This window comes from Seriola aureovittata, chromosome 13, assembly GCF_021018895.1.
Source record: "Seriola aureovittata isolate HTS-2021-v1 ecotype China chromosome 13, ASM2101889v1, whole genome shotgun sequence".
In the NCBI taxonomy this organism is placed as follows: domain Eukaryota; kingdom Metazoa; phylum Chordata; class Actinopteri; order Carangiformes; family Carangidae; genus Seriola; species Seriola aureovittata.
The window spans coordinates 16592892-16615298 of NC_079376.1; the positions used below are offsets into that span (position 1 = coordinate 16592892).

At 43.2% G+C, this 22407-nt stretch overlaps 1 protein-coding gene across 2 annotated transcripts in view; it reads left to right on the forward strand.

Annotated features, from left to right (window-relative positions):
- The window catches only part of akt1 (v-akt murine thymoma viral oncogene homolog 1), a 31357-nt gene extending 12916 nt beyond the window's left edge, over window positions 1–18441 (forward strand). For both annotated transcript variants that reach the window (XM_056393823.1, XM_056393822.1), the window contains exons 3-14: window positions 6073–6201; window positions 7763–7874; window positions 8196–8322; window positions 8846–8977; window positions 9098–9163; window positions 9743–9811; window positions 9976–10101; window positions 11430–11558; window positions 14665–14879; window positions 14963–15050; window positions 15292–15394; window positions 16381–18441. In XM_056393823.1, coding sequence (XP_056249798.1) covers window positions 6073–6201; window positions 7763–7874; window positions 8196–8322; window positions 8846–8977; window positions 9098–9163; window positions 9743–9811; window positions 9976–10101; window positions 11430–11558; window positions 14665–14879; window positions 14963–15050; window positions 15292–15394; window positions 16381–16460 — 1376 coding nt within the window. In that variant the 3' untranslated portion in view covers window positions 16461–18441. The remainder of the gene's footprint in view (window positions 1–6072; window positions 6202–7762; window positions 7875–8195; window positions 8323–8845; window positions 8978–9097; window positions 9164–9742; window positions 9812–9975; window positions 10102–11429; window positions 11559–14664; window positions 14880–14962; window positions 15051–15291; window positions 15395–16380) is intronic.
- Window positions 18442–22407: the final 3966 nt, after the last annotated feature.

Consider the following 22407-nt stretch of genomic DNA (forward strand, 5'->3'; position numbering starts at 1 on the left):
TTCTCATCCGATTCTCACCACTCAAACACACACACACACATGCACAGTTCATGCAGTTACCACTGGCTCCCTTCCTCTCATCCCCAAGCTATGAATGGGCAGACGGGGACAAAACCCAACAGCAGCAGCCCCCGCAGGAAGTCCAACCACTGGGTGTGGGCACTGAGAGGCGCATTTTGTCTGACCCTCTCTTGGTTCCTCTCACTGTGTGTGTGTGTGTGTGTGTGTGTGTGTGTGTGTGTGAGTGTGTCTGTGTGCGAGTGTGTCCGTCTGTGTGTGTGTGCGTACATTCACCCACATGCAATATGAGCATGTGTGTGTCTTTGTGTGTACGGTTTATATGGTGCCAGACGACTAAGGTGAAACTCTCCGTTTTAAGATTATTGTTTTTCGAAAATGTTATTAAAACTCTTCAAAGTAAAGGAAGACAGGCTAGAAGGGGGGGGGGGTGACATGCAACAGAGCTGTTAGTTTGGACACATTGTTAGGACACTGCAGCCTCTCTATTGGGGGGCGCATGATGAATGCTGCATGATGTGTCTTATTAAAAGCCAACAAGCCACAGCAGCTGGGACCTCAACATTCCTGTCGTTGTCACGTAGAGACGGACAGAACAGGACGCTCCTCGGAAACAGCCACTAACCTCTGTCACTCTCTTGTCCTCTTTCTCTCTCTCTTTCTCTCCTCTGTCTAAAGCCTTCCACATTTTTTCCTTTTTTTTTTTTTTTTTATTGACCCCTGCCTCACCAGCCCTTACTGTTAAAGCCTCTTAAACCAAGTTGACTTGCAAATGGCTTCAGTGTCAAAAAGAGTGACTGATATAAATTGTAATCCGTGTGGGGCCTGTTTTTCTTGCTACTTTCTCAGGAATCAGGTAGAGCCTTTTAGATTTGGAGAGTTGCACACACATCAGAACGCCACCTGAAATATAATAACCTGTTAAAAAGACGTTTTAGAGATGCCTCTCAATAAAAGGTTACCTCTGTGGGGTTACCAGCACTCATGATTTGTCCCACACATGCATAAGCAAACAAGACGAGTGCTCCACTGTGTACAGCTGTGGCTGAACCTGTTCTCTCCCCTGCACCTTTATTCTGTGTGTGTGTGTGTGTGTGTATGTGTGTGTTCAGGGTATAGAGGGCGTGTTGGTGGCATGCTAGAGCTGTCCACACACAGGGCCATGCAGCATTTGGCAAATAAAGATGAATTCTGTTGTGTTTGGCAGCGGTTCTCCGTTCATTATTTTCCACTTTGCCCAGCGCGCATCCCAGACCTCAGCAGCTGCTTGTCATGTAAAGACACTCTATCAGGCCCTGACAGCTCCTCCCATATACACACACACACACACACACACACACACACACAGGCACAAACACACAGTACGCACAGTACGCATGGCTCATACACACTTCACTTGCGCTCACCCCCCCCACCCCCCCACCCCATCCTCCCACCTCCCCATCTCGCACTCCTACATATGTGGGGAACATATGTAGTGATCTGTCTCACTACAACTACACTCAGCACAACTCTTTGCACACTGTGTAGCCTTCTCATCCCCTCTAGTCGTCTCATCTCTCATTTGGTGTCAAATCAGTCCTACTATTCGGCTGTCCTTCCCCTAATTTGGCTGAGTTGACTCACATGTCTGTTGTCGCTACTTTAGATTTATTAGAAAAGCTTTGATTCAGGGACACAGATCAGTTTGTAGACTTCCCTCGCAGCAAAGTGTGTCCCCGTTACAGTCAGACCTGACACTTGAAGCAGGTTTTTTTTTATCTTATCTCGGTTGTGGTCAGTCTGTCTGTTGGCTAGTTTCCTGTTTTGGAGAGCACGTTGACATCAAAAGGGTTTAGTTTACTGGAACGCTGTGATGATGAACTGACTTAAAAGCAGAAGGCTCTCCTGTGTTGTTATGAGGCCCATTGTCCTTTGTCAGCAGTCTGCACTGTGTTTCTCACTGTGCACAGGATGCTTTTGGAGCATTGAAGTCATATAAAATATTTAAAGCTATTGTAAAGACAGACATTTTAAACGATATTTAGTGAACTGATTTGGTCTCGATTTCTTTTGCCGGTCTATGTTACAGCTGCATAACACTTCTCGTGCATGATTACCATAGTAGTATAATTCTGCGCCCACATTTAATCTCTTAACTGTGTTTGAGTCAACAATCAAAAAAAAAAAAAAATACAGAAAGCACAGCTGTCAGTTTCGCTCTCTCATCTTGTCACTGCTTATGAAACGCCACGGTGTAGAACAGGATAAAAGTAGAAGAAGGGGAAATTGGTGTCAATGGGAAGCTGACAAGGGTCATCTTTGTTGTTTACTCTCTGAGAGCAGACTGTTTGCGGGGGGTTGCGCTGCAGAGTGGTGGAGACATGAACACACACACACACACACACACACACACACACACACAATAATGCACACAAACACGCACAGAGACAACCGGATATAGCTGCTTCCACTGTTTGTCATGTGACCAGGTTTGTGGTCGCAGACGAGGAAGTTGCAGTGTCCTCCTGTCTAGAAAGAGCGTGCACCAGTTTAGGATGTATGTTGCAGATGTGGAGTTACATCTTTGTGGCAGACCTTTTTTTTTTTATGTCAAAGATGTGCGTCAATGTCGAAAAAAACACGTCAAAAGACTCGCACAAACAATTTTGCTTTTTGTTGCTCTGCTCTCGTCTTTACAACCACCTGTTGAAAATGTTAGACTTACAGTTACTTACAATATCACAGTAGCTGTTTCACAAGTACCAGTGTCACATTCCTGTTTACCGCACTACGTATGACCAATCCCCAGTGACAACACAGACTCATCATACCTTCTAGATCACGCTGACATTATTTAAATACAGTGGCACTCGTTAAGAATGTAGTCAGTGAATATGGTGAGCTGGCTTTGTCACCTCCCTGACATCCATGAGATAGAGGCCACCTCAGTGTGGGAGAATGTCTACCGGCACAGGACACATCATGCCATGTGCTGCTGCGTCACAAATGACCACCCATGCTACTTCTGTGCGTCACCGGAGCTGGCAGGAGAAGCTCGGAGCCTTCCAGACTAGATGCTGATGTAATCCGTTGCACACAAACACCTTTTTTAACGCCTACCGCAGGCAGCGCGCGTACACAATGTACTCACGCACATACATGCACGTGTACACATAAACACCTGTCTCTGGACATCAGGATCTGCTGTAATGTACGTAAGGTCTTTACTGAGTCTGGAAGTGATTTGCTGCATTCCTGCTGCCAAACCAAAACTTCTAAACTGAAAGTTTAGTCTCCACCGGCAAGATGAGCATGTATGTTGAGCCCCTCGTCTGGTTTCATGGTGTCAGGTAGGGGGCTCATTATGCTGTCTCTGCGTTGTGCACATACTGTCCTCAGTGTGGGCTGGCATGGACTATGGCAGGGGGATATGGGTCAGCCAAAACCTGACCACAGAGCGAGGCACCAGCTGGGGCCCAGCTGAGGAAAACAAGGCTCGGTGTGCAGGCTCTGGAGACTTTCTGGCCGCAGTGTGAAAGATTTAGGCAACCTATCATTGTGTTGTGTTTAATTCCCACCTGATACTTGTTGTATGACTATAAGTGCTCTTTTGTGCTTTGATTACTTTGGTTTTATGCTAACCATATCTGCAAGCACCGTTGTTGCTGAAGTAAGGAAGTCTGGTTCTCTTGAAGGCCTGTGATAAATAACAGTATGCATGTGGATTCTCTGGAGAACAGCGTGCACGTGTGGGTGACTGATGTGGAAGTTGATTGGTGAGGCTTGTAGTTTAAAACAGACAAACGACTCATCACGATAATTGTGTTGCATTGAAACAGACATGAGGGAAATCCACCTAACGGATTCCTGCCGGTGTGTATTTCAATTAGGACAGCACATCCAGCACGGGCGGCTTTGTTGGAAGTCGTCGAGAATGGCAATCTGACGGCTGACAAAGTCGAGCTAATTTCTAAACGAACTATGTTTGGTATGAAAACACTTACGCTGCAGAAAACCAGATGAAAAATCTCCTCCAGTGCCATGATGAAAAATGCAATAACATATTGGACATCTGCTGTGGATTGAAGACTAAAGTATGTTGTGCTCTGGGGCAGATGTTTCCTCTAGTGTGGTGATTGGTGCCAGCACATGCCAGTCACATTAAATCAGGTGTTTCTATACTTCTGTGTTTGCTTTGGGTTTAATGGCTCGATGCTCTGCGGGAACGTGATGTACAGACGGCCTGTTTTACAAGGCATCACCCTGCTGTACTTTGCCAGTATAACAGAGCTTTTCTAAAGTGTCCTCTTCCTTTCCTTTTCGCCTCTCATCTTTACCGAGAAAAGCCATATGCAGGATGTCCTATTAGAGTTCACCACTCATGTCATCACTTGCAAAAAAAAATGTGGAGAATAAGCGGGAAGAGGAAGTTCATAATTTTGAGGCGTCAGAAGTGACAAATTATGAAAAGTGACATTCAGCCAATGTTATGAAAATTTTGACATCCCTTTAAATATTTTATAAGACCATAAAGACATTAGTAGCTGTTTTTTGGTCTGTACTGTCTCAGACTGATCTGTTATCAGTTTCATCACTCAAAAGTGAGTGTTTGAAGGAGGGTAACAGAAGCTCATATTGACAGATCTCCTACCTCTCCTCTGCAGACACACACAGAAACACGCCACACTTCTGTGTTGGAGGAAATGGGGCAATTAAGGACAGCTTGCTACGGCTCTGCATGGGGTTAATATGCAGCTCCGTGATTAAAAATAAATTACACTTTTCCTGTATAAATATTCAAGTCCCACTCCACTGTGTGCCACTGCCTTGTTATGGTATGTAAGCTATTTTTTCCTCCCGTCTGCACAACATCTGGCGCGACATTTCCTGAAGCATCACCGGAATAAATTGAGTTTTGTCTGCCCTACGAGAGATTCATTTGTGTGATGCTAGTGTGTCTAAAAGAATGGGATGGACATGCATGGCTTGAGGTTATGGGTGTTGTCTAGAAAATGGGAATTGTGGAAAGTTTTATTGGAAAATGAAATTGAGGCTTTGGCAAACATGATGGCGGTGTTACACAATGATTGATAGGAAAGAGACAGAAAGTGGTTGCGGTTGATAAAACAATAAACTACATTTACAAGTTATAGCGTCTGTATTTTAAAGAAGAATTCCAACGATTTCACACATCAACATCTGAGGGAGTACTACTGCATATAAGAAAAAAAAGTTGCAGAAAGCGTTTGAAGTCTGGTGAAGTGGCGTCACTTGAGTTGGGTTGAGGAAAACTACGAGTTTTAAAGTTTAAAAAGAAAAAAGGAAAAAAAAGAACTGGGGGTGTGGAGCTCAAGGCTTCATTAGCCGTAACTTGCATAATCTCAGATTTAACTGTCAGCCAAGAAGCAAGAAGCATTGTGGGTAGTGGAGGCACCAGGTTATGATAAGGAAGAAGAATGTGTTAAAACAGCTGATATATCTGCTGGTTCTTCTGCTGCAGCTACACTGTTCATCTAGAGTTCAACACTGTTATAAAAATACGATGCTAAATATGCTAATTATTATTGTAAGTTGTTTTTTTTGTCTAAAGTAACAGGTAACATTCATTACTGTATGATGTTGGTAGGAGAAGGTTTTCAGACACTTCGAATGTTCCCTGAGAGTCTACTTTGCAGGTGACTGCTGGGAAGGGGACAGACGGGTCGGGGGACAGGGTCCTGACTCCTACTAAAACCACCATTTGTCCTGCAGCTGACCTAACACTAAAAGAAAGACGGTGACAAGATGGTCATTTCAGGGAGCACTAGTGAACAGCATAGTAATTATATTGCAGGAAATGGGTTGCACCTCTGGGAATTAAAACAGAAAGAGAAAAGACAACACTGCTCTGTCATTAATCATGAAACCACGTGTAAATAAAGTAGTTGAGCATTGGTCAGTATTTTGAGAATGTGAAAGCATGTGAAGTTTCTCAATTGAGGTTTGTTTGTGAGCAGAAACCCGCTGAAAATTTGTTGTTTCATTTTGTCTCCTATAACTCAGCAATCCCTTTCAATGTCTTTCTCATATCAGGAGAATACATCAAGACCTGGAGGCCGAGGTATTTTCTCCTGAAGAGTGATGGTACATTCATTGGCTACAAAGAGCGACCGCAAGATGTTGACCAGCTGGAAACCCCCTTAAATAACTTCTCTGTAGCACGTGAGTATCTGCTCCAGAGAAACCACCACATTTTTTCCCCTCTGTTTCTTGGCAGCTTGTTTTACTCTTATTTTGTTTGCTGCTTTCCTGTTTTTACTTGCATTGTTGTAACAAATACGTTCACATGCTTTTTTGTTTGTTTGTTTTTTGTATCTCTTTATCCACCCTGAAAAGTCATTATTAACAGGAAAAAACAGTCGTGCCAAGTTCCTATGAGGCAAAAGTATGAAAGTGAATCATCTCTTATATTATGATCAAGTATCCTTTATCATTATATGTCACTCTGAATGATTATGAATAGAAACATTAGCAAATTGGCTGTAGTAGCATCTCAGCAAGATTCTTTCAACAGGAGCACCGCTCCAAGGCAAAACAAGCTATGCAACTGAATGCAAGCATGCGAGATGTCTGGCTCCTGATATTAATACATCGGATATCATTCTTCTTCTCTGTACATCCTCCACCAACATTCTGTTTTTATGCTGGGGCAGAAAATAACAACAACAACTGAAAAAAAAAAAAAATGCCCAGAGCGGCCCAGCCCACTCCATCTTCACATCAGAGAAAGTTGCTGTGATAAGCTGTGCAGATGACTGAACACAGCAATTAGACAGCATACTGTTTGTTTAACAAAACGTTTCCTCTCCGACACTCTTGAGTTATTGTGGTTATTAGCCGCCTGATTTCAAGTATTTATCTGAGCTCCGCTCTGAGGCTTTGTCTCCATCAGCGATGGCTTTGGGTTTTTGTCACCACTGCGACCCCACCGCAGAGGACACATGGTGCGTCGCTGGCTGACGGAGCCGCTGCAGCTGGATTACATATTCACCCTGATGGAGCCATGTTGGATCTCAGTGGTGGTCCACTTTTCCTGTCCTCCATCTATCAGACAGAGGCCATTTTGTGTCACGTTCTGACATATTTGCTGACATGTTTCATTTGGGAACAGATGTTAATGCGAAGGAGGTGCAGATGGAAATCTCTGCTTTCTAAATTCAGTTATTAGGCTGTTGTGAGTAATTGTTTTGTGAACTGCTTACAAGACAATTATTTGCAGAGAAAAGTGCGAGCATGAAAGGAAATGGATTAAAAGAGGAATGTAATGACATTTCAAAATAATAAATCCATAATAAGAATAAGTAAAACATGAGTTTCAGTCATTTTTGAAAAATGTGGTTTCAGTAATTTGTAGGCATTACAAGTTTACACATTATACTTGGATGTAACAGAACTTCAATGTGATAAAATGCGACTTATTTATTTCTTTAGAGATTGTTTCTAAATAGTTCTGGTTTTTATTTAACATGAAACAGATTTCAAATCATTATAAAAACCCATATTAGCTGATGTAATTTTTTAAAGGGGGTGATAAGTTAAGGATCAGAGTTGTTTTCCTCCACCAAAGTGCACCTGTTCTTTTCCAAATTGGCCGACAGTGTCTGTTAGGGTGGCGATAAAGATAAATGGCTATAACTGTGGATCTGTCTCTCCCCTCTGCTCCCCTACACACTGGCCTTTCTCTCCGTCTCCTTCCCCTCCCTCCCTCCCTGGCTGTGGTCAGAGTGCCAGCTGATGAAGACGGAACGGCCCAAGCCCAACACATTTATCATCCGCTGCCTGCAGTGGACCACTGTCATCGAGCGCACCTTCCACGTGGAGACCCCTGAGGAGAGGCAAGCGAAGAGCACACACCTCTCAGCTCACAGAGCAGTAAAACACAAATCATTTACATGCAGAGAATTTGCCTCTGTTGCTAGAAAGCAGTTTAGCAATTTAAGCGCGTCTCGGTTTTTCTCACATGTGGAGGCGCAGACACATAAACATACACATTTAATCATTGTTATGCACTTGCACAAGGTCTACTGGCTATTGGCAGAACTCACACTTGAAATTGCCTTCCTGTTGATAAGAAGACAATTACGTGATTGGGCTGCTGGGCTTGCATGATGGTAAATGGGCTGATGTAATCTTTCTGCTGCCTGTGCCTCCCTCAGGGAAGAATGGACTAAAGCCATCCAGACAGTGGCTGAAGGCCTTCAGAAACAAGAGGAGGAGATGATGGACTCCTCTCCGGACCCCATGGACATGGAGGTCTACCTTACCAAACCCAGACACAAAGTGGTATGGACCATTCACATTGACACACATATAAACCTTAACCTCAGCCATCTTTAACTCACCATCTGTATCCTTGTCTTCCAAGATGACCATGACTCTTCACCTCCACCCTACCCTTGCCTTATTTGCACTTGCACCACGTTAGCCCGGCTCCCGTCGCCTCTCCCCAACTCCTTTTTACTTTCCCAACATCAGCCGTGGGTGGCTTAGCACCAGATAGCATGTCCACCAGGTTTCACAACCCCCACATGTGTCATGACATAAAGCTCCAAGGCCACAGGATTGGATGTCCCTCACACAACCATTTTCAACATTCTCTTTAACACCGGGGTCAGAGGTTAACTTAGGCACAACCACATATAGGCCTAACCATTAGAGGAGTGGAAATTGCATAGTGGGTGAAATACTGCCTTAAATGCTTCTGCGTTGTTGTCAGTGGGATTTTGTGTCCTGGCTAGTTAGAGCACGAGTTTGTTAATGCTTCTGTTTGTAACCAGACGCCACTTTCTTTCCTCTGGCCTTCCAGACTATGCACGACTTTGAATACCTCAAACTCCTGGGAAAAGGCACTTTTGGCAAAGTTATCCTGGTAAAGGAGAAGGCCACAGGACGCTACTACGCCATGAAGATCCTGAAGAAGGAGGTGATCGTAGCAAAAGTGAGTGGATGCCAAGGAGCAAGTAAAACACACTGAGGGGAAGCTATGACTGATAGCTAAATGGTTAGCCATTGTGAGACTTGCACAAACACTCTTTGTGGCTTCTTTTTTTCTTTCCAGGATGAAGTGGCGCACACACTCACAGAGAACAGAGTACTCCAGAATTCAAAGCATCCGTTCTTGACAGTAAGGAGCCCATCCATATACCTAAACCAAACCTTATTTTAACTCACAGAAATCCTCGGGAGCCTCTTCAGTCCAACCCAGCAGCATCCATTCAGAAAAAAAGGGGCATTTCTACCAGGAATGTTTTGAAGAGCTGTTCATACAAAGGCTGCAGTCGAGCTGGGCCTTTTTATAGCCACACTGGACTTTTTTTTTTTTTTGTTAATCTTTTAACCCTTTCTCTGTAAGTCTGAGGTGTGTTGTATTGAAAAGCTCCTCCAAAATGTTCAGTCTAAGTGGTGGGTGGAGGCAACACATAATGCGATGTGCTCAGTGCAATGAACTGGACCAGTGTTTGCCACACAGCAGTTGTTAAAAAGCCTCCGCACACTAGATACACTGTGTTAATGTTTTCCTACTTGTCTTTTCTTTATATAATTGTCATGAAATTGTAGCTAATCGTAATAATTTTAATACAAACATAGCTAATTGTAGCTATGCTTCATGTTACAATCAGCTGTTTAAATGGCAGCTTCCTCTTGACTTAGCTGGAAACATCACCGAGTTCTGCTGTGAGCGTTTGTTTTTTGCTGTCTGCAGGGACTGAAATACTCCTTCCAGACGCATGACCGCCTGTGCTTCGTCATGGAGTATGCCAACGGTGGTGAGGTAAACCATTTTAACCATTACGAAAATTGCACCTGTAGGTCTCAGCGAGTCAAGTGACAGAAAACTTTTCAACTTGAAAAATGTTACTCTTCCTATTTTCTCCTGGACTAACCAACTCTCTCTCTTCATTTGCCCTCTGCTTCCTTATTGTCAATTCTCCTCAGCTTTTCTTCCACCTGTCAAGGGACCGGGTATTCTCAGAGGAGCGGGCACGGTTCTACGGTGCAGAGATAGTGTCAGCGCTGGACTACCTTCATGCTGAAAGAAACGTGGTCTATCGAGATCTAAAGGTAGGGGGGGGGGGGACGACACGTCCTCACTTTCTCTCATCCTCGCTGTTGGCCTCGTTCTTCTTCTCTGTCTTCATCTCTCTCACCCCGCCACCCCACAAGCCCCCTTCCCTTCATTTCTCCCCTGGCAGGATATAAATAGGGTTTCCTCCGCCCAGAGCAGTGGCAGTGGCCAGGGCTTATTGATCTGCCTCACCGAGATCGCTCTCCAGGCCTCACTGCAGCTGGAGGGAGGCTCGGTCAGTACGCGTACTGCAGTTAGACAGAAATAACCACCAGTCCTCTTTGAATAGATCGCCACAGCCTCCCTTTATAGCACACATACAGTGCTCTCAGTGGGTGATATTTTTTGCACTCGCACCGTGCGTGAATGACATCATGTTATAAGCTGGCAATACAACACTCTTAGTCAACAGAGGGAAGATGTCCATCATCCTAGACCAAAGAAGCTGCCAGGTGTCAGCTGCTTCTTTTTCAATATAATGCACTCGTACTCAGAGATGGATGCTGCGGACTGATAGGACACGTTTGGGTTTAGGAGGGCTGTAGGGGGTTATCAGTGTTGCAGTGGCATCTGTAGGCCTACTACTTCCAGCTGATTAAAACTATACCAGCCAGGTCAGCACAGCACAGCACTCCCTCCCTCCCTCCTTCCCTCCTTTCCTCCCTCTGTCCCTTGGGTTTATGAGGCAGGCTCCCAGCCTGCTAGGGTTCTCCTGAAAATGCCAGGGTAGCAGGATTGGAGGATGTGCTGACTCTGGCCGGGCGCTGCTGGCCACGTGTGAGCTACAGCTGCCAGGTGACTTTAACCGAGAGAGAGAGGGAGGGAGGGAGGGAGATAGGTCAAGCTGATATTAAAAGGCCGTGCAGCTTCAAGTCATGACACTGCATGATGTACAACCTTTAGGCTGTTAGGTCACTTTGCCTGTAATTTTGCTCTCTAGCTATCTTTCCCTCCAACTGTTTATTTGTACGCGAGTGGAAATGCCAGAAATTCAAAAACATTGCCATCATAGACCAAACAAGTTTTCCCCAAAACTCAGCCAAACACAAAAAAGTTTGCTTTCAACATGCACATTTTTCTAGTTTGCATGTCTAGAGAGTGAATATTGGAATAAAGGCTGATAGAAACAGACTTGTATAACAGATCTCATGGTTCTTGCATCTTTGTCATCAAAAATCCTAGATAAAGAAGAAAAATGTTAAGAGTTTACATAGAATTAGCCTGAAACAACACTAATGTAAACACTGAAACCTGTATCTTTAACCCCCCAGAATTATTTTCTTACTCTAACTCCCCAAATTTTCTTCTCCCTGTTTTTCTTCAGCTGGAAAACCTCATGCTGGACAAAGATGGACACATAAAGATCACAGATTTTGGCCTGTGTAAGGAGGGGATCAAAGACGGGGCCACCATGAAAACCTTCTGTGGGACGCCAGAGTACCTCGCACCTGAGGTAACCACAAAAGTCTTTGTTTGTCCACCTGAAATAATATTCCTTTCTTACGTCAAAGCCAGCCTCCTGTGGGCATGTACAGGTGAGTGACAAATTAAAAGAAGAACCCACTTTTGGCACCATGAGCCAACAGAACAGCTTAAAGAGTCTCTGCAACTCTGCTGCCATTCTTTTGATGCTGGTGGTGAGCACTGTCTAACACGTTGGTCCAAAATATCCCATAGATGTTCAACTGAGTTCAGATCTGGAGACTGTGAAGGTCGTAGCACATGATTCACATATTTTTCCATTTACTCCTCAAACCATTCAGTGTCTCCTTGTGCCCTGTATTACTCATTTATTCTGGTTTAATTTGATAAGGTGTGTGTGTATTGACAGCTCAGAGCTTTTTCTGGCTATAGAGGTACTCACCAAAAGTAAACAAAAACCCAGTAAGATCATTTTTGATTGGAGAACATATAGAATAAATACGATGTGGAGCCCCAATAATGAATGTAAGACCCATCATGCGTGACGAGTAGATTACAAACAAAAACGCAGCATGTGTTGTTGGACCTCAGTGGATGAGAAGCATGTGGAAGAAAGGGCAGCTGTCCCAAAATGCCTTTCTAATCTCCAGCTGAAGTCGAGTTAATGAGTGTGCCGTGTGCCCAGGGCAGGGCAGCCTGCACTCATATTTGCTGTAAGGGGAGGGGTGTGGCTACTCCCTGTTGCGTGCAGGTATGACAAGTGTTGGAGGGGGCTGTGTAACTCGATATTTCATTGTGAGTATTGGCCATGTGTGTGTATGTAAGTACTTGAGTGTTTGCGCTAGACCCTTGCCTGTTGCCATAAAAATGTTTTCCGGGAGAAGGGTGTCCATGTTGACACAGTTGCCGTATCGTTGTTTTTAGCCTCCATTTGGAATTTTCTGGTTAGGGGATGAGGAGGAGGGGTGATTGGCTGGCAGTGCGTCAGGAAACGTGAGCTTCCGCCCCTGGGGGGAAAAAAACTAGAAGACCACATTGGTTACAGCTGTTGTGTGGCACCAGGAGAGCCACAGCCGCCACTGCTGCCCGGGATGCCTTACCTGACCTGGGCAGAGCCATATCCCCCAGTGCTTCAAAGCTGCCTCTTAGGAACACATACCTGTACTTTTCACCAGTCAGCCATCTGCACCGGGCCATGAAGTTAAAGTCGTGGGCTGGACTGGTGTCTGAGTATTTACCTCCTCAAACCTGGACAAACATCAAAACACACATTTTTTTTTATTCTCTATACTTCTATAAACCCTTAAAAAGATTCCTCATAGTGCTCCACCTGTCCATCCCGAGCTCGTCCTAGCTCGCTCCGCTCCTCCACAGAGAAGCACAGTCTATGACACCTCCAGCCTCGGCAGCAGAGAGCAGAGGGAGACATCAGGGGGCGTTACCATAGCAACAGGGTCGCTGGCGAGCTTCTGTATGGAGTGCGGGCCAGGCAGTGTTACAGGTTGTTCTGCAGTAAACAATGACCTTGTTGTGTGTGCTGCACAGGAATGCTGTAACGTCTGGGAATATTCCACCCAGAGCACGGGGGGGGGGGGGGGACCCAATCTGCAAAAGCCTGGACCAGTTTGTCTCTGGAGTGAGGAGTAGGACAAATTCACTTTGTCACTTTTATTAAGCAGTTACAAGAAGAAAACCATTATTGGCTGAGGAAATTGGCTTTTAGGGAATATGTACAAAGAAAAATGCGAACAGGTTTAATCGAGCCACTGAAACTGATCTGAATTCACAAGCCTGGAAGATTAATGGCTGTCAGTGCCGAACTTTGTGAGCAAAAAAAGTGCAGTCTACAGAGTACGGTTCCTCCACAGCAGCAAGTGTTTGTGCTTTTATCCTCTCTCTCCTCCCCCTATCTGTGCTCCTTTGGGGCAGTGTAACAGTATTAGTTTGGGGCTGGGGCCCTAGCAGGCAGGCAGTCCTGGTTACGTATATGAGGGATGAGCTTGGCTCCTCTGCTCCTGGCAGCTTCACAGCTGTGGTGCTCTTCTACATATATGGGGCAGCTGCGGGCCCAGCTGTCGCACGGTGTGAATCACACGACAGCAGCGCTGGAAATAGAGACGGCCCAGTAATCCTAGCCCCACACCGGCTTCACGTTACTCCCCCTGCCCTCCCAGTCCTCTTCCTTGATGCTCACCACTCACCGCAGCGCTAGGCCGAGCGCCCAGAGACACATGCGCAACACACACGGTAGTTTTGTACCTTTTACGGACACATTCGTCCATCTGTTTTCCGGGACCCTCTCTCCCTCACCCTGTGCACTGTTGTGTCCATATCTAATTCTATTAATCCGCCCATGTCTTTTTACCTAAGCTTCTATTCTTAGGTCTGAATTGCCTAGCATCACACTGCTGGAGGTTTAAGAGAACAGACTGTTCTCCTTGTCTTGATTTCACCTTCAACATCCGCCTGGCGAGGTAGAATCCAGTACATGTCCCCAGAGACCTTGGAACAACTCCACTCAGCAGCACATTAGTCATGCAACAGGTTCAGTAAGCACATCACTGCAGAAGTTTACTCATTAAGAACTGCCAAGAAAATCTATCCTAAGGAAATAATAAGGCTGAATATTTCTCTCTCTGTGATTGTGTTCATTGAGTGGTTTGTTTGTAAGACCCCAGTCTGTGTTTGTTGCCACACATTTGCTTATTTAAGTGACCAACACCTCTGTTGCTTGTTGGTGTGTTTGTGTATGTGTGGAAGGGCCTGTGGTGATTAAATATGCAGGGCTCCAGGGGAAACTCTATCCTTGCTCCTAATGTGAGATGTGAGTCAGTGCTGGCTGTGGCTGCCTCAAAAGCCCCAGACCAGTGGGGAGAGCAGGTGATTTTGTTGGGGGTGGGGTGATGGGGTGATGGGGTGGGGGGATGCATTTGCTTTAGGGTTTGTGTATTCAGCCTAAAGAGCTGCTGTTGTCACAACCTTCTCATGTCCAAACACAAGCTTATAGGTATTTAGATTTTTTTTTTTTAGTCGACACAACAGTTTTGTTTAAAGAATATGACACCCGCAGCTCAAGAGAAACACAACTGCTGCATTGAATAAACATTTAACCCCCCCCTCCCATCCTCATCCCCTAGGTGCTAGAGGACAACGACTATGGCCGCGCTGTGGATTGGTGGGGTCTGGGAGTGGTGATGTACGAGATGATGTGCGGCCGACTGCCTTTCTACAACCAGGACCACGAGAAGCTGTTTGAGCTCATCCTCATGGAAGACATCCGCTTCCCTCGGACACTTGGTCCCGAGGCACGCTCGCTGCTCTCTGGCCTTCTCAAGAAAGACCCAATGCAGAGGTGAGGAGCCTCTGCTGCATCCCCCACTGTAGCGAATCAGTGCAGTGACTTACATGATGTTACCTTTTGTACTTGTCTCCCAGGTTAGGCGGAGGGCCTGACGACGCCAAGGAAATCATGCAGCACAAGTTCTTCGCAGGAATTGAATGGCAAGATGTTTATGAGAAGAAGGTCAGTTTCTAAAATGCTAAAATTTCCCCCCTCCCCTCCCACGTTTCTCTTGTGATTGTCGTCACGGAAATGACACCAAGCTAAGATAGCCGTCACTCCCTCGAGGGATCGATAAAGTTACGTCACTGGAAGCGCCACCATCCAGAAACGATACAGATTGTCATCAGACCGACAACTGTTACCAAACTGACTGACGGTGCTGATGTGCTGATATGTTTGTGTCCTGTCTCCCCTCCAACAGCTGGTCCCGCCGTTTAAGCCCCAAGTTACCTCGGAGACAGACACACGATATTTTGACGAGGAGTTCACAGCACAGACCATCACTATTACACCACCCGGACAAGGTAGCACCAAACCAGACACACTCACATGACCTTCCTTGCATGATATATAAAACAACATCAAACCATCACACTGCATAATGACGCGGTGCTTCATAGCAATGTCTTTGAATGTGACAGTGAGGCTGGTGAGCACAGTGGACTGTGAGGATGGACTGCCATCTAACTTGAAGGATAAATTTCCCCTCCCCCTCCTGTGAGACTTCATTTAAAATGAGAAATTATACTTTCAGTTCACTCAAGGTGAAAGGGTTACTGAACTTCTAATCCACTGAAAAATGCTTACTAATTCATTGTCAGTTATTCAAAAACCCTGAAATGATGTCTCCTTTGTTTCCTTTAAGTTCAGTGTTACATTAAAATGTCAGGTTCATGTGAAAAACAGTGGAAATGAATTTAGTCAGAGGCCTTGGTTTGTCCCTCTATACAGCATTTTTCCCTTATTTATCACAAGTGTGAGTAAAGAAAGTATTCTGCAGGCATATGTAGCTCCCCTGAGAGCAGCCTGCCCTCTCCTGGAGAGCCAGCGCCACAAACTCATCACCTCACAAAGTCAGAAAATGCATGTGAATGGCATCCAGTCTGTTTGCAGAGAGTACAGAAGAAAAAAAACAGACAGTATATGGGAATAGTGGGAATAGTGGGACTGGGTGATATTAAAATCAAATAAAAATATATTTTTGAATGTATATTTTGATATCCTGAGATGAAAGTTTGAAGCTTTCCATAGAAAGTTTAGGAGAAAAGTTTTAGAAATTATGATCGGCAAGATATGAGATAAGATAAGATGACCAGCTAATCCACTAAATTAAATACCTGACAAATCAAGACATTTCATCACATAACTGAAATCAAATTTTGCTACAAAACAGTCCTGGCCAGTGATTTTGCTCACAGTGATCTAATACAACCAGAAGGAGTGATACCATGCATTTATATTGCATCATGGTATATATTGAACTAACTGTAAGTTTGCCCTCTGTCCCCAGATGACAGTATGGAGTCCTTCGACAGCGAGCGGAGACCCCACTTCCCCCAGTTCTCCTACTCTGCCAGTGGGACGGCCTGAACGACTCTCAAACATTCCTCTGGTCCCACTATCTCCCCTCACCCCACCCGACTGCACTCTCAAAAAGACCGGGGGCCACAACCCCGTCCTCCCAGCGTTGTCTGCAGATGCTGTCGTTGGATGTAACATTTACAATCTGAAAGTTGTGTTGTTTTTTTTTTTGTTTGTTTGTTTGTTTTGTTGTTTTTTTTGTTGTTTTTTTTTTTTTACAGGAAGGAGGAAATTCGAGACAAAACAAAGATAACTGTTGTTCTGTGTGGCCTTTGAAGACTGACCACAGAGAGTGTGAACACTACCTTGCATTTCCTGGTTGTTATGTTGTATACTGAGCAGGCATCCATACACCATAACGAACGCGGAAATGTAGTTATGTGATGCACAAATTAGGCCACTGCTATGAATGTTGAAAAGGGCCATTTTGTATTGAACATATACAAATAAATATGAACCATTCATTTCAAATAGACATAGGCATACTGTGGACCAAAAACATCAAGTGAGCAGAGAGTGTGTGTGTGTGTGTGCTGTTGAGTGGGTGATTGAAACTATGTTTTCCTCTATAAGACTTCTGAACAATTCAAAAACCATTCAGACCAAGACATTTCTGGCTTCAAAAGTGAATGTACCGTCTCAAATAAAGTCAATCTTTCTGCATACGTACATGTTGTAACACATGGCTGATTCTCATAAGACTGAAATACCATCTTCTGGGGAGAATTTTTTTTTTTTTTTTTTTTTTTAAATCACTTTTCTACTGCCCTGATGCAAAACTTCCACCAGTCAGTCTGTTGTATTATCATGCCGAACCATGATGGGTTTGATAAATCAATTGTGCAATACAGTCTGATGTGAGAAATGGCAGACATGCAAAGAATGCAGAGTGATTAATCATTATGGTAAAAGCTGGCCTGCAGTGGATTCCTGTTGTAACTGTTTGTGCATCAGAGTCACTGACGGACCCCCAGTTTCCTGTTCATTATAACAAATAGCTCCTCCAGCCCCCGCCCCAACCCTCCCCCTGAAGTAAGTGCTTATAGTTCCTGATGCCTTTCTATCTCAATGTTCTGCCGCAGACACCTCCTGGTTTCCCTCTGATCAGGGTCAGACAGCGCTGACCCATCAGAAACTCTTCTCTCCTCTGGGTTTTTCCTCCATGTACAGTACAGTACAATATTGGGTGTTTTCCACCCAGTGCATTCACTGCAGCCTCAATGAGGTCACATAATACACTTCTTTAGGAATACTTTGCAAACATACTGGGCTTCAGGGGAAAACACACACAAAGAGTCATCTTTGATTTGCTTCTTTAGGGGACTGCTGTCCCTTCACGAGCTTGTGAGTTATTTATATGAGACCAGCGTTGACTAAAATGAGTTTTACTGTGCCAATGATATGCACTTTGCTGCCCCAAAATGATTGTATTTGGACTCTTATTTGTACTTTATGGTTGGTAAAGACTAAATTAGCTTCTTTTATAATGTAAATTCAAATGTGGATACAAATAAAACAAGACTTGCTTGTTTGAATGATTCCTCCCCTTTTACAAATGGCTGAGGCTAAACTGAGACTCATGGGAACTGAAACTTTCTTTTTTTTCTTTTTTTTTTACCAAGTGTACTAGGAGGTTTCCAAAAGCGCTTCAGTATTTTTAAGATGACTGATAATCATTTTTTCAAAAGTGCATCATACGTTATTGAATGTAATGGTTTTTACGATTTTGTTTTCACTTCAGTCGTTTGCGAACCTTTTGTTCAGTTTTTCAATCTGATTGTTACGTATTCCTATGCACACTCACCCTTTGCTGTCACCTTCTGAAAATAGGGAAATTCATTTTATACTTTTTATTTCAACTTTTTTTGTACCTGCCCTACCATATTCCTGAGACTGAGGACACCAGCTTTAGTAAACAAATAATATAAACTTTGTACACTGTTTTTACTTGTCTCTTTCAAATTGATGAAATAAAAGGTCTTAACAAAAAGTAGGCTTGTCTTTTATTGTGAAGTGCTTCCCTTGAAGATCATAGTTTGTGTTGTGAGGAGTCCAGAACTATAATATGCTTTATTATAGTGTTTGGCTTGATTACCGTGTCTGGATAGTCCCATGTCTGGATTTGTTTTTATGCAAGAATTGCAACGTTGACAGGTGTTCTCAGAAATAAAATCTTTTTCTATCCTTCTCTAATGCAGTTACCTATTAGTTTTCACACGTTCTTTCTATTTGCACCTCATCATGTTTGTCCTCTTCTGTCTTTTGATTGGATATCTCAAACTTGCCACATCTATTTGAATTTTACAGTACTTTGTGGTTAATTTAAATTAATCTAAGCATGTCAAAATTTAAATATATGTGACTTTTGAGTTCTTGCAGCTACAGCTGTAGACTGTACCTTTACCCTCTGCCACTGAAAGGTAAAAAAATGAGTAAATAAGAGAAGGAATTTTGTTTATCTAAACCTCACTGTGATCACACCCTACAGACAAAACACAGCTAAGTGTGTGAGACAAGTTCCAGCATTCGCCGGCTCTTACTGTGTCTTGGCCATGTTCTCTGCCTCTGCAGGACTGCTCAGGTCCACGTCTGGGGCTCTGCAGCTGGTCTGAGACGAGGAGAGATGCTTCCCCTGGGCCCTCGGCCAGATGGTACAGTCTCTGGAGCAGATGTTGACAGCCAGGGCTCACAGTCTGTCTTTGGGCAAGCTGTAATGTGCAGCGCCACGCAGTGAGACTAAGGTTTGGCCCAGTGTGGCGCTCACCTGACAACCATCCCTCGCCTGACTCCAGCTGCATTGCCCAAATCACACCGCAGAGCTGGGGCTGCAGCTCTGCCACTGGCCTCCTGTGGGTGATGTAGTGTTGTGCTGTGTGGAGAAAGTGTCACTCACACACAGCCTGTGAGCCAGAGCATTTCTCTTCTTTGTACTACATGCAAATATATATATATATATATATATATATATATATATATATAGTGATTTACATATACACTGAGTGTATGAAAACTTGTTCCCAAAATTGAAAAATTATACCAATACAAAGGAGAATCTGTAGAGCGGCTCACAGTTAAGAGGATTTGTAGACTTTAGGCACATGAAATATGAGTTATGTAGCAACGGCTGCAACTCAAAATCAGCAGCATGTACCCTCTATTTTCCCCCTTCAATGCTATGTGATGCTCTTGTTAGCTAGTATATTTTACTAAATATAGGTCACATTATAAATATAGTATGCACTACTTAAATATTTACGACTACAGATAAATCTTTATTTTTGCTCTCTACTGTCACATATTATGTAAGAAGGCAAGATCAGCTAAGAGCAGCAAGTGTTGTGCTCATGGACCTTTCGTCAGGATGGACGCTGTCTCACACTGTGCATGAACTTACATTCTCCTCGTTGACTACACAACAAAACACATCATAAAATACAGGAGACATTAAAGAGCACAGGATAAAGCATGAACATTGAACACAAAGTTACACAGTGAATATAGTGTCTTGCCTTTCTTCAATTTCACTACAACTTAAACAATATCACTTTCAGACAGTTTTGCATTGCTAATTCATTGGGCACGGGGAGAAGAAACTGGTCTTGTGATTTGGTCAAAGAGCAGGTTTCTTTACATGAGGGTGGGGAGTTTAAATGTGGCGGAGGTCAAGGCACTGGGAAACAGGTTCAGCCTGTTGACTACAAGCCCTTCATAACATTAAATCCCACTTACAATGCAGGGGTGTAGTAGAGGGTAAGCCACCTAAATTTACTGCTTGCAATGCACAGAGAGCAACATAAGACGCATTTAATATTTGCAAGGTTTATTTTAGCACATTATTGAAATGTTTTGCCTCACATAGACACTGACTGGAGGTTATCATAGCCTCCCTTTATTTATTTAGCCTACTTATTTATGATGAATGGTGATAATTTATACTTAATGTAATAGACATTGTGGCTTCATTGAAATTGCCCATACATTTAAATTGAAACTAGTACTGTAGATCAATAAGGTAAATTGGAACTACAGCGCCATCTAACGGGTATCAGGCCTGTGTGAAAAGTATTTCCGTTGGATTAACATGTCATATCCACACATCATCATCATCAGTGGTTTTTTTTTAGATGTAGAAGCTAGAGCATGGGGATTAGAGTGACTGCTTACTTTTAGCTGAATCTAAATTGGGGTATTATATTTTAATAGATAGTAATTACTGGTATTTGAATGTCAAACCCTCCCTGTTCCCTGACGCCGCAGTTTCGATCACTATTTTAGCTCATTGCCACAGACAAGTTTTCATTTTCTTTAACTTTAAGTAAGAACATTTTTTCTTTCTCTTGTCATGCTCGGGCGAGCCAACGTGCATCACGGGAAAAACATAGTCGAGTCCAGCCATGAATAGAGCCGAAGATCCTCTTAAGAGGCGATGAATCATCAGAAGGTTAAAACTCTGGCCAGGTCTACAAAAATATGTCTCGAATCCTTACGCATGCGCTCTACGCCTGTAATTTTATTTTATTTTATTTTTTTTTACCAATAAATGGCATAAATTCATACTGGAGCAAAATAACAACTTTCTGCTTATAGTATACCTTCTGTTCTTTATAAGTCTCCTGTCAGACATTTATCACCCCATGAACTCTTAGCAGTACTTACTATTTAAGATGTTTTTGTTGCCTTGTAATATTGATGTTAATTGACAATTAATGTGGCCTAGAATACTTATATTATATATATATATATATATATTATAGTAAGATAAAAATGAAGACTGACTGTCTAAGAGAATATGATGCTAAGCAACAACATTAACAATCAATTATCTGTAATGCAGTACAATTGTATTTTACTTGAGTAATTACATTACATTTATAGTATGCTACTTTGTACTTATACTGCACTTTTTTGTCAGGGACATATTGTATCTTCTATCTGTCTTTCTGACTGATAACTTTGCATATAAAATGTTTTCTTTAAAAAAATAAGTTATTACTATCCAATAGAATATAAAGCATAAAAAATTATCTCCATCATCTAATTTCTTTGCGTACATGTTAATGCATCTGAAAAGGAGCATTCTGCACAACAAGTACTCTTACTTTTGATACTTGAAGTACATTTTGTTGGTAATACTTCTGTTTTGTTTCTTTTTTACTTGAATAAAAAAAAGTATAGTCAACAGAGGACTTGCTTGTAACAGAATATTTGTTTAGTATTGCAAGGGCCAGATTAACCTGTTAGGAGGCCCGCGGGCAAAAAAATGTGATGTTAGTCCCTGATAGTGGTGATTTGTTCGAACGCCTCTTTGTTTTTAAATATACATAATGGAAGCACAAGGCCTCTCTATGAGACAGGGCCACAAAATCTGCTAATGCTGTGGGGCCCGCCTTAGTGGATAACGTACTTTGGTAAATTATGAAGAAATGTGCAGTCGATTAAATGACCACAAAACCAACTGACTCACAGGGAATCCTTTGGGGTCTTAGGTGCCTGCAGCCCCTGGGTAGTTGATAGTTTACCTGGTTAGTGGGTATTTGGTATTGGGTAATGGGTATTGCTACAAGTAATGGTCAAGATACATATTCCATCACTGGCTACACACATAGACCATGCAAACACCTCACAGCACCATTTAGACTTTCTCTGTGTTTTTACATGGGGCAACATTTCTTAGCATTTCTTAGCATTCAAAATATCATTATATTTGATATGCTATATCAAATATAATAAATGATACTCAGATCTACTGATACTAAAAATAAAATATGCTAAATATTGATGTTTAACTATGCTATTAGAGGGCGTGCTGTGCCCAACTTTTCTTCGACACTGTGGTTTTCCGCAATCCGAAAAGAAGACGGAGTGAGAGCTCTTACCCCGCCTCCATCTCCACCTCTCAGATCGAACTCATAATGCGTTTGACGGGACTTGTCAAGCTACGTCACCATGTTGGGAG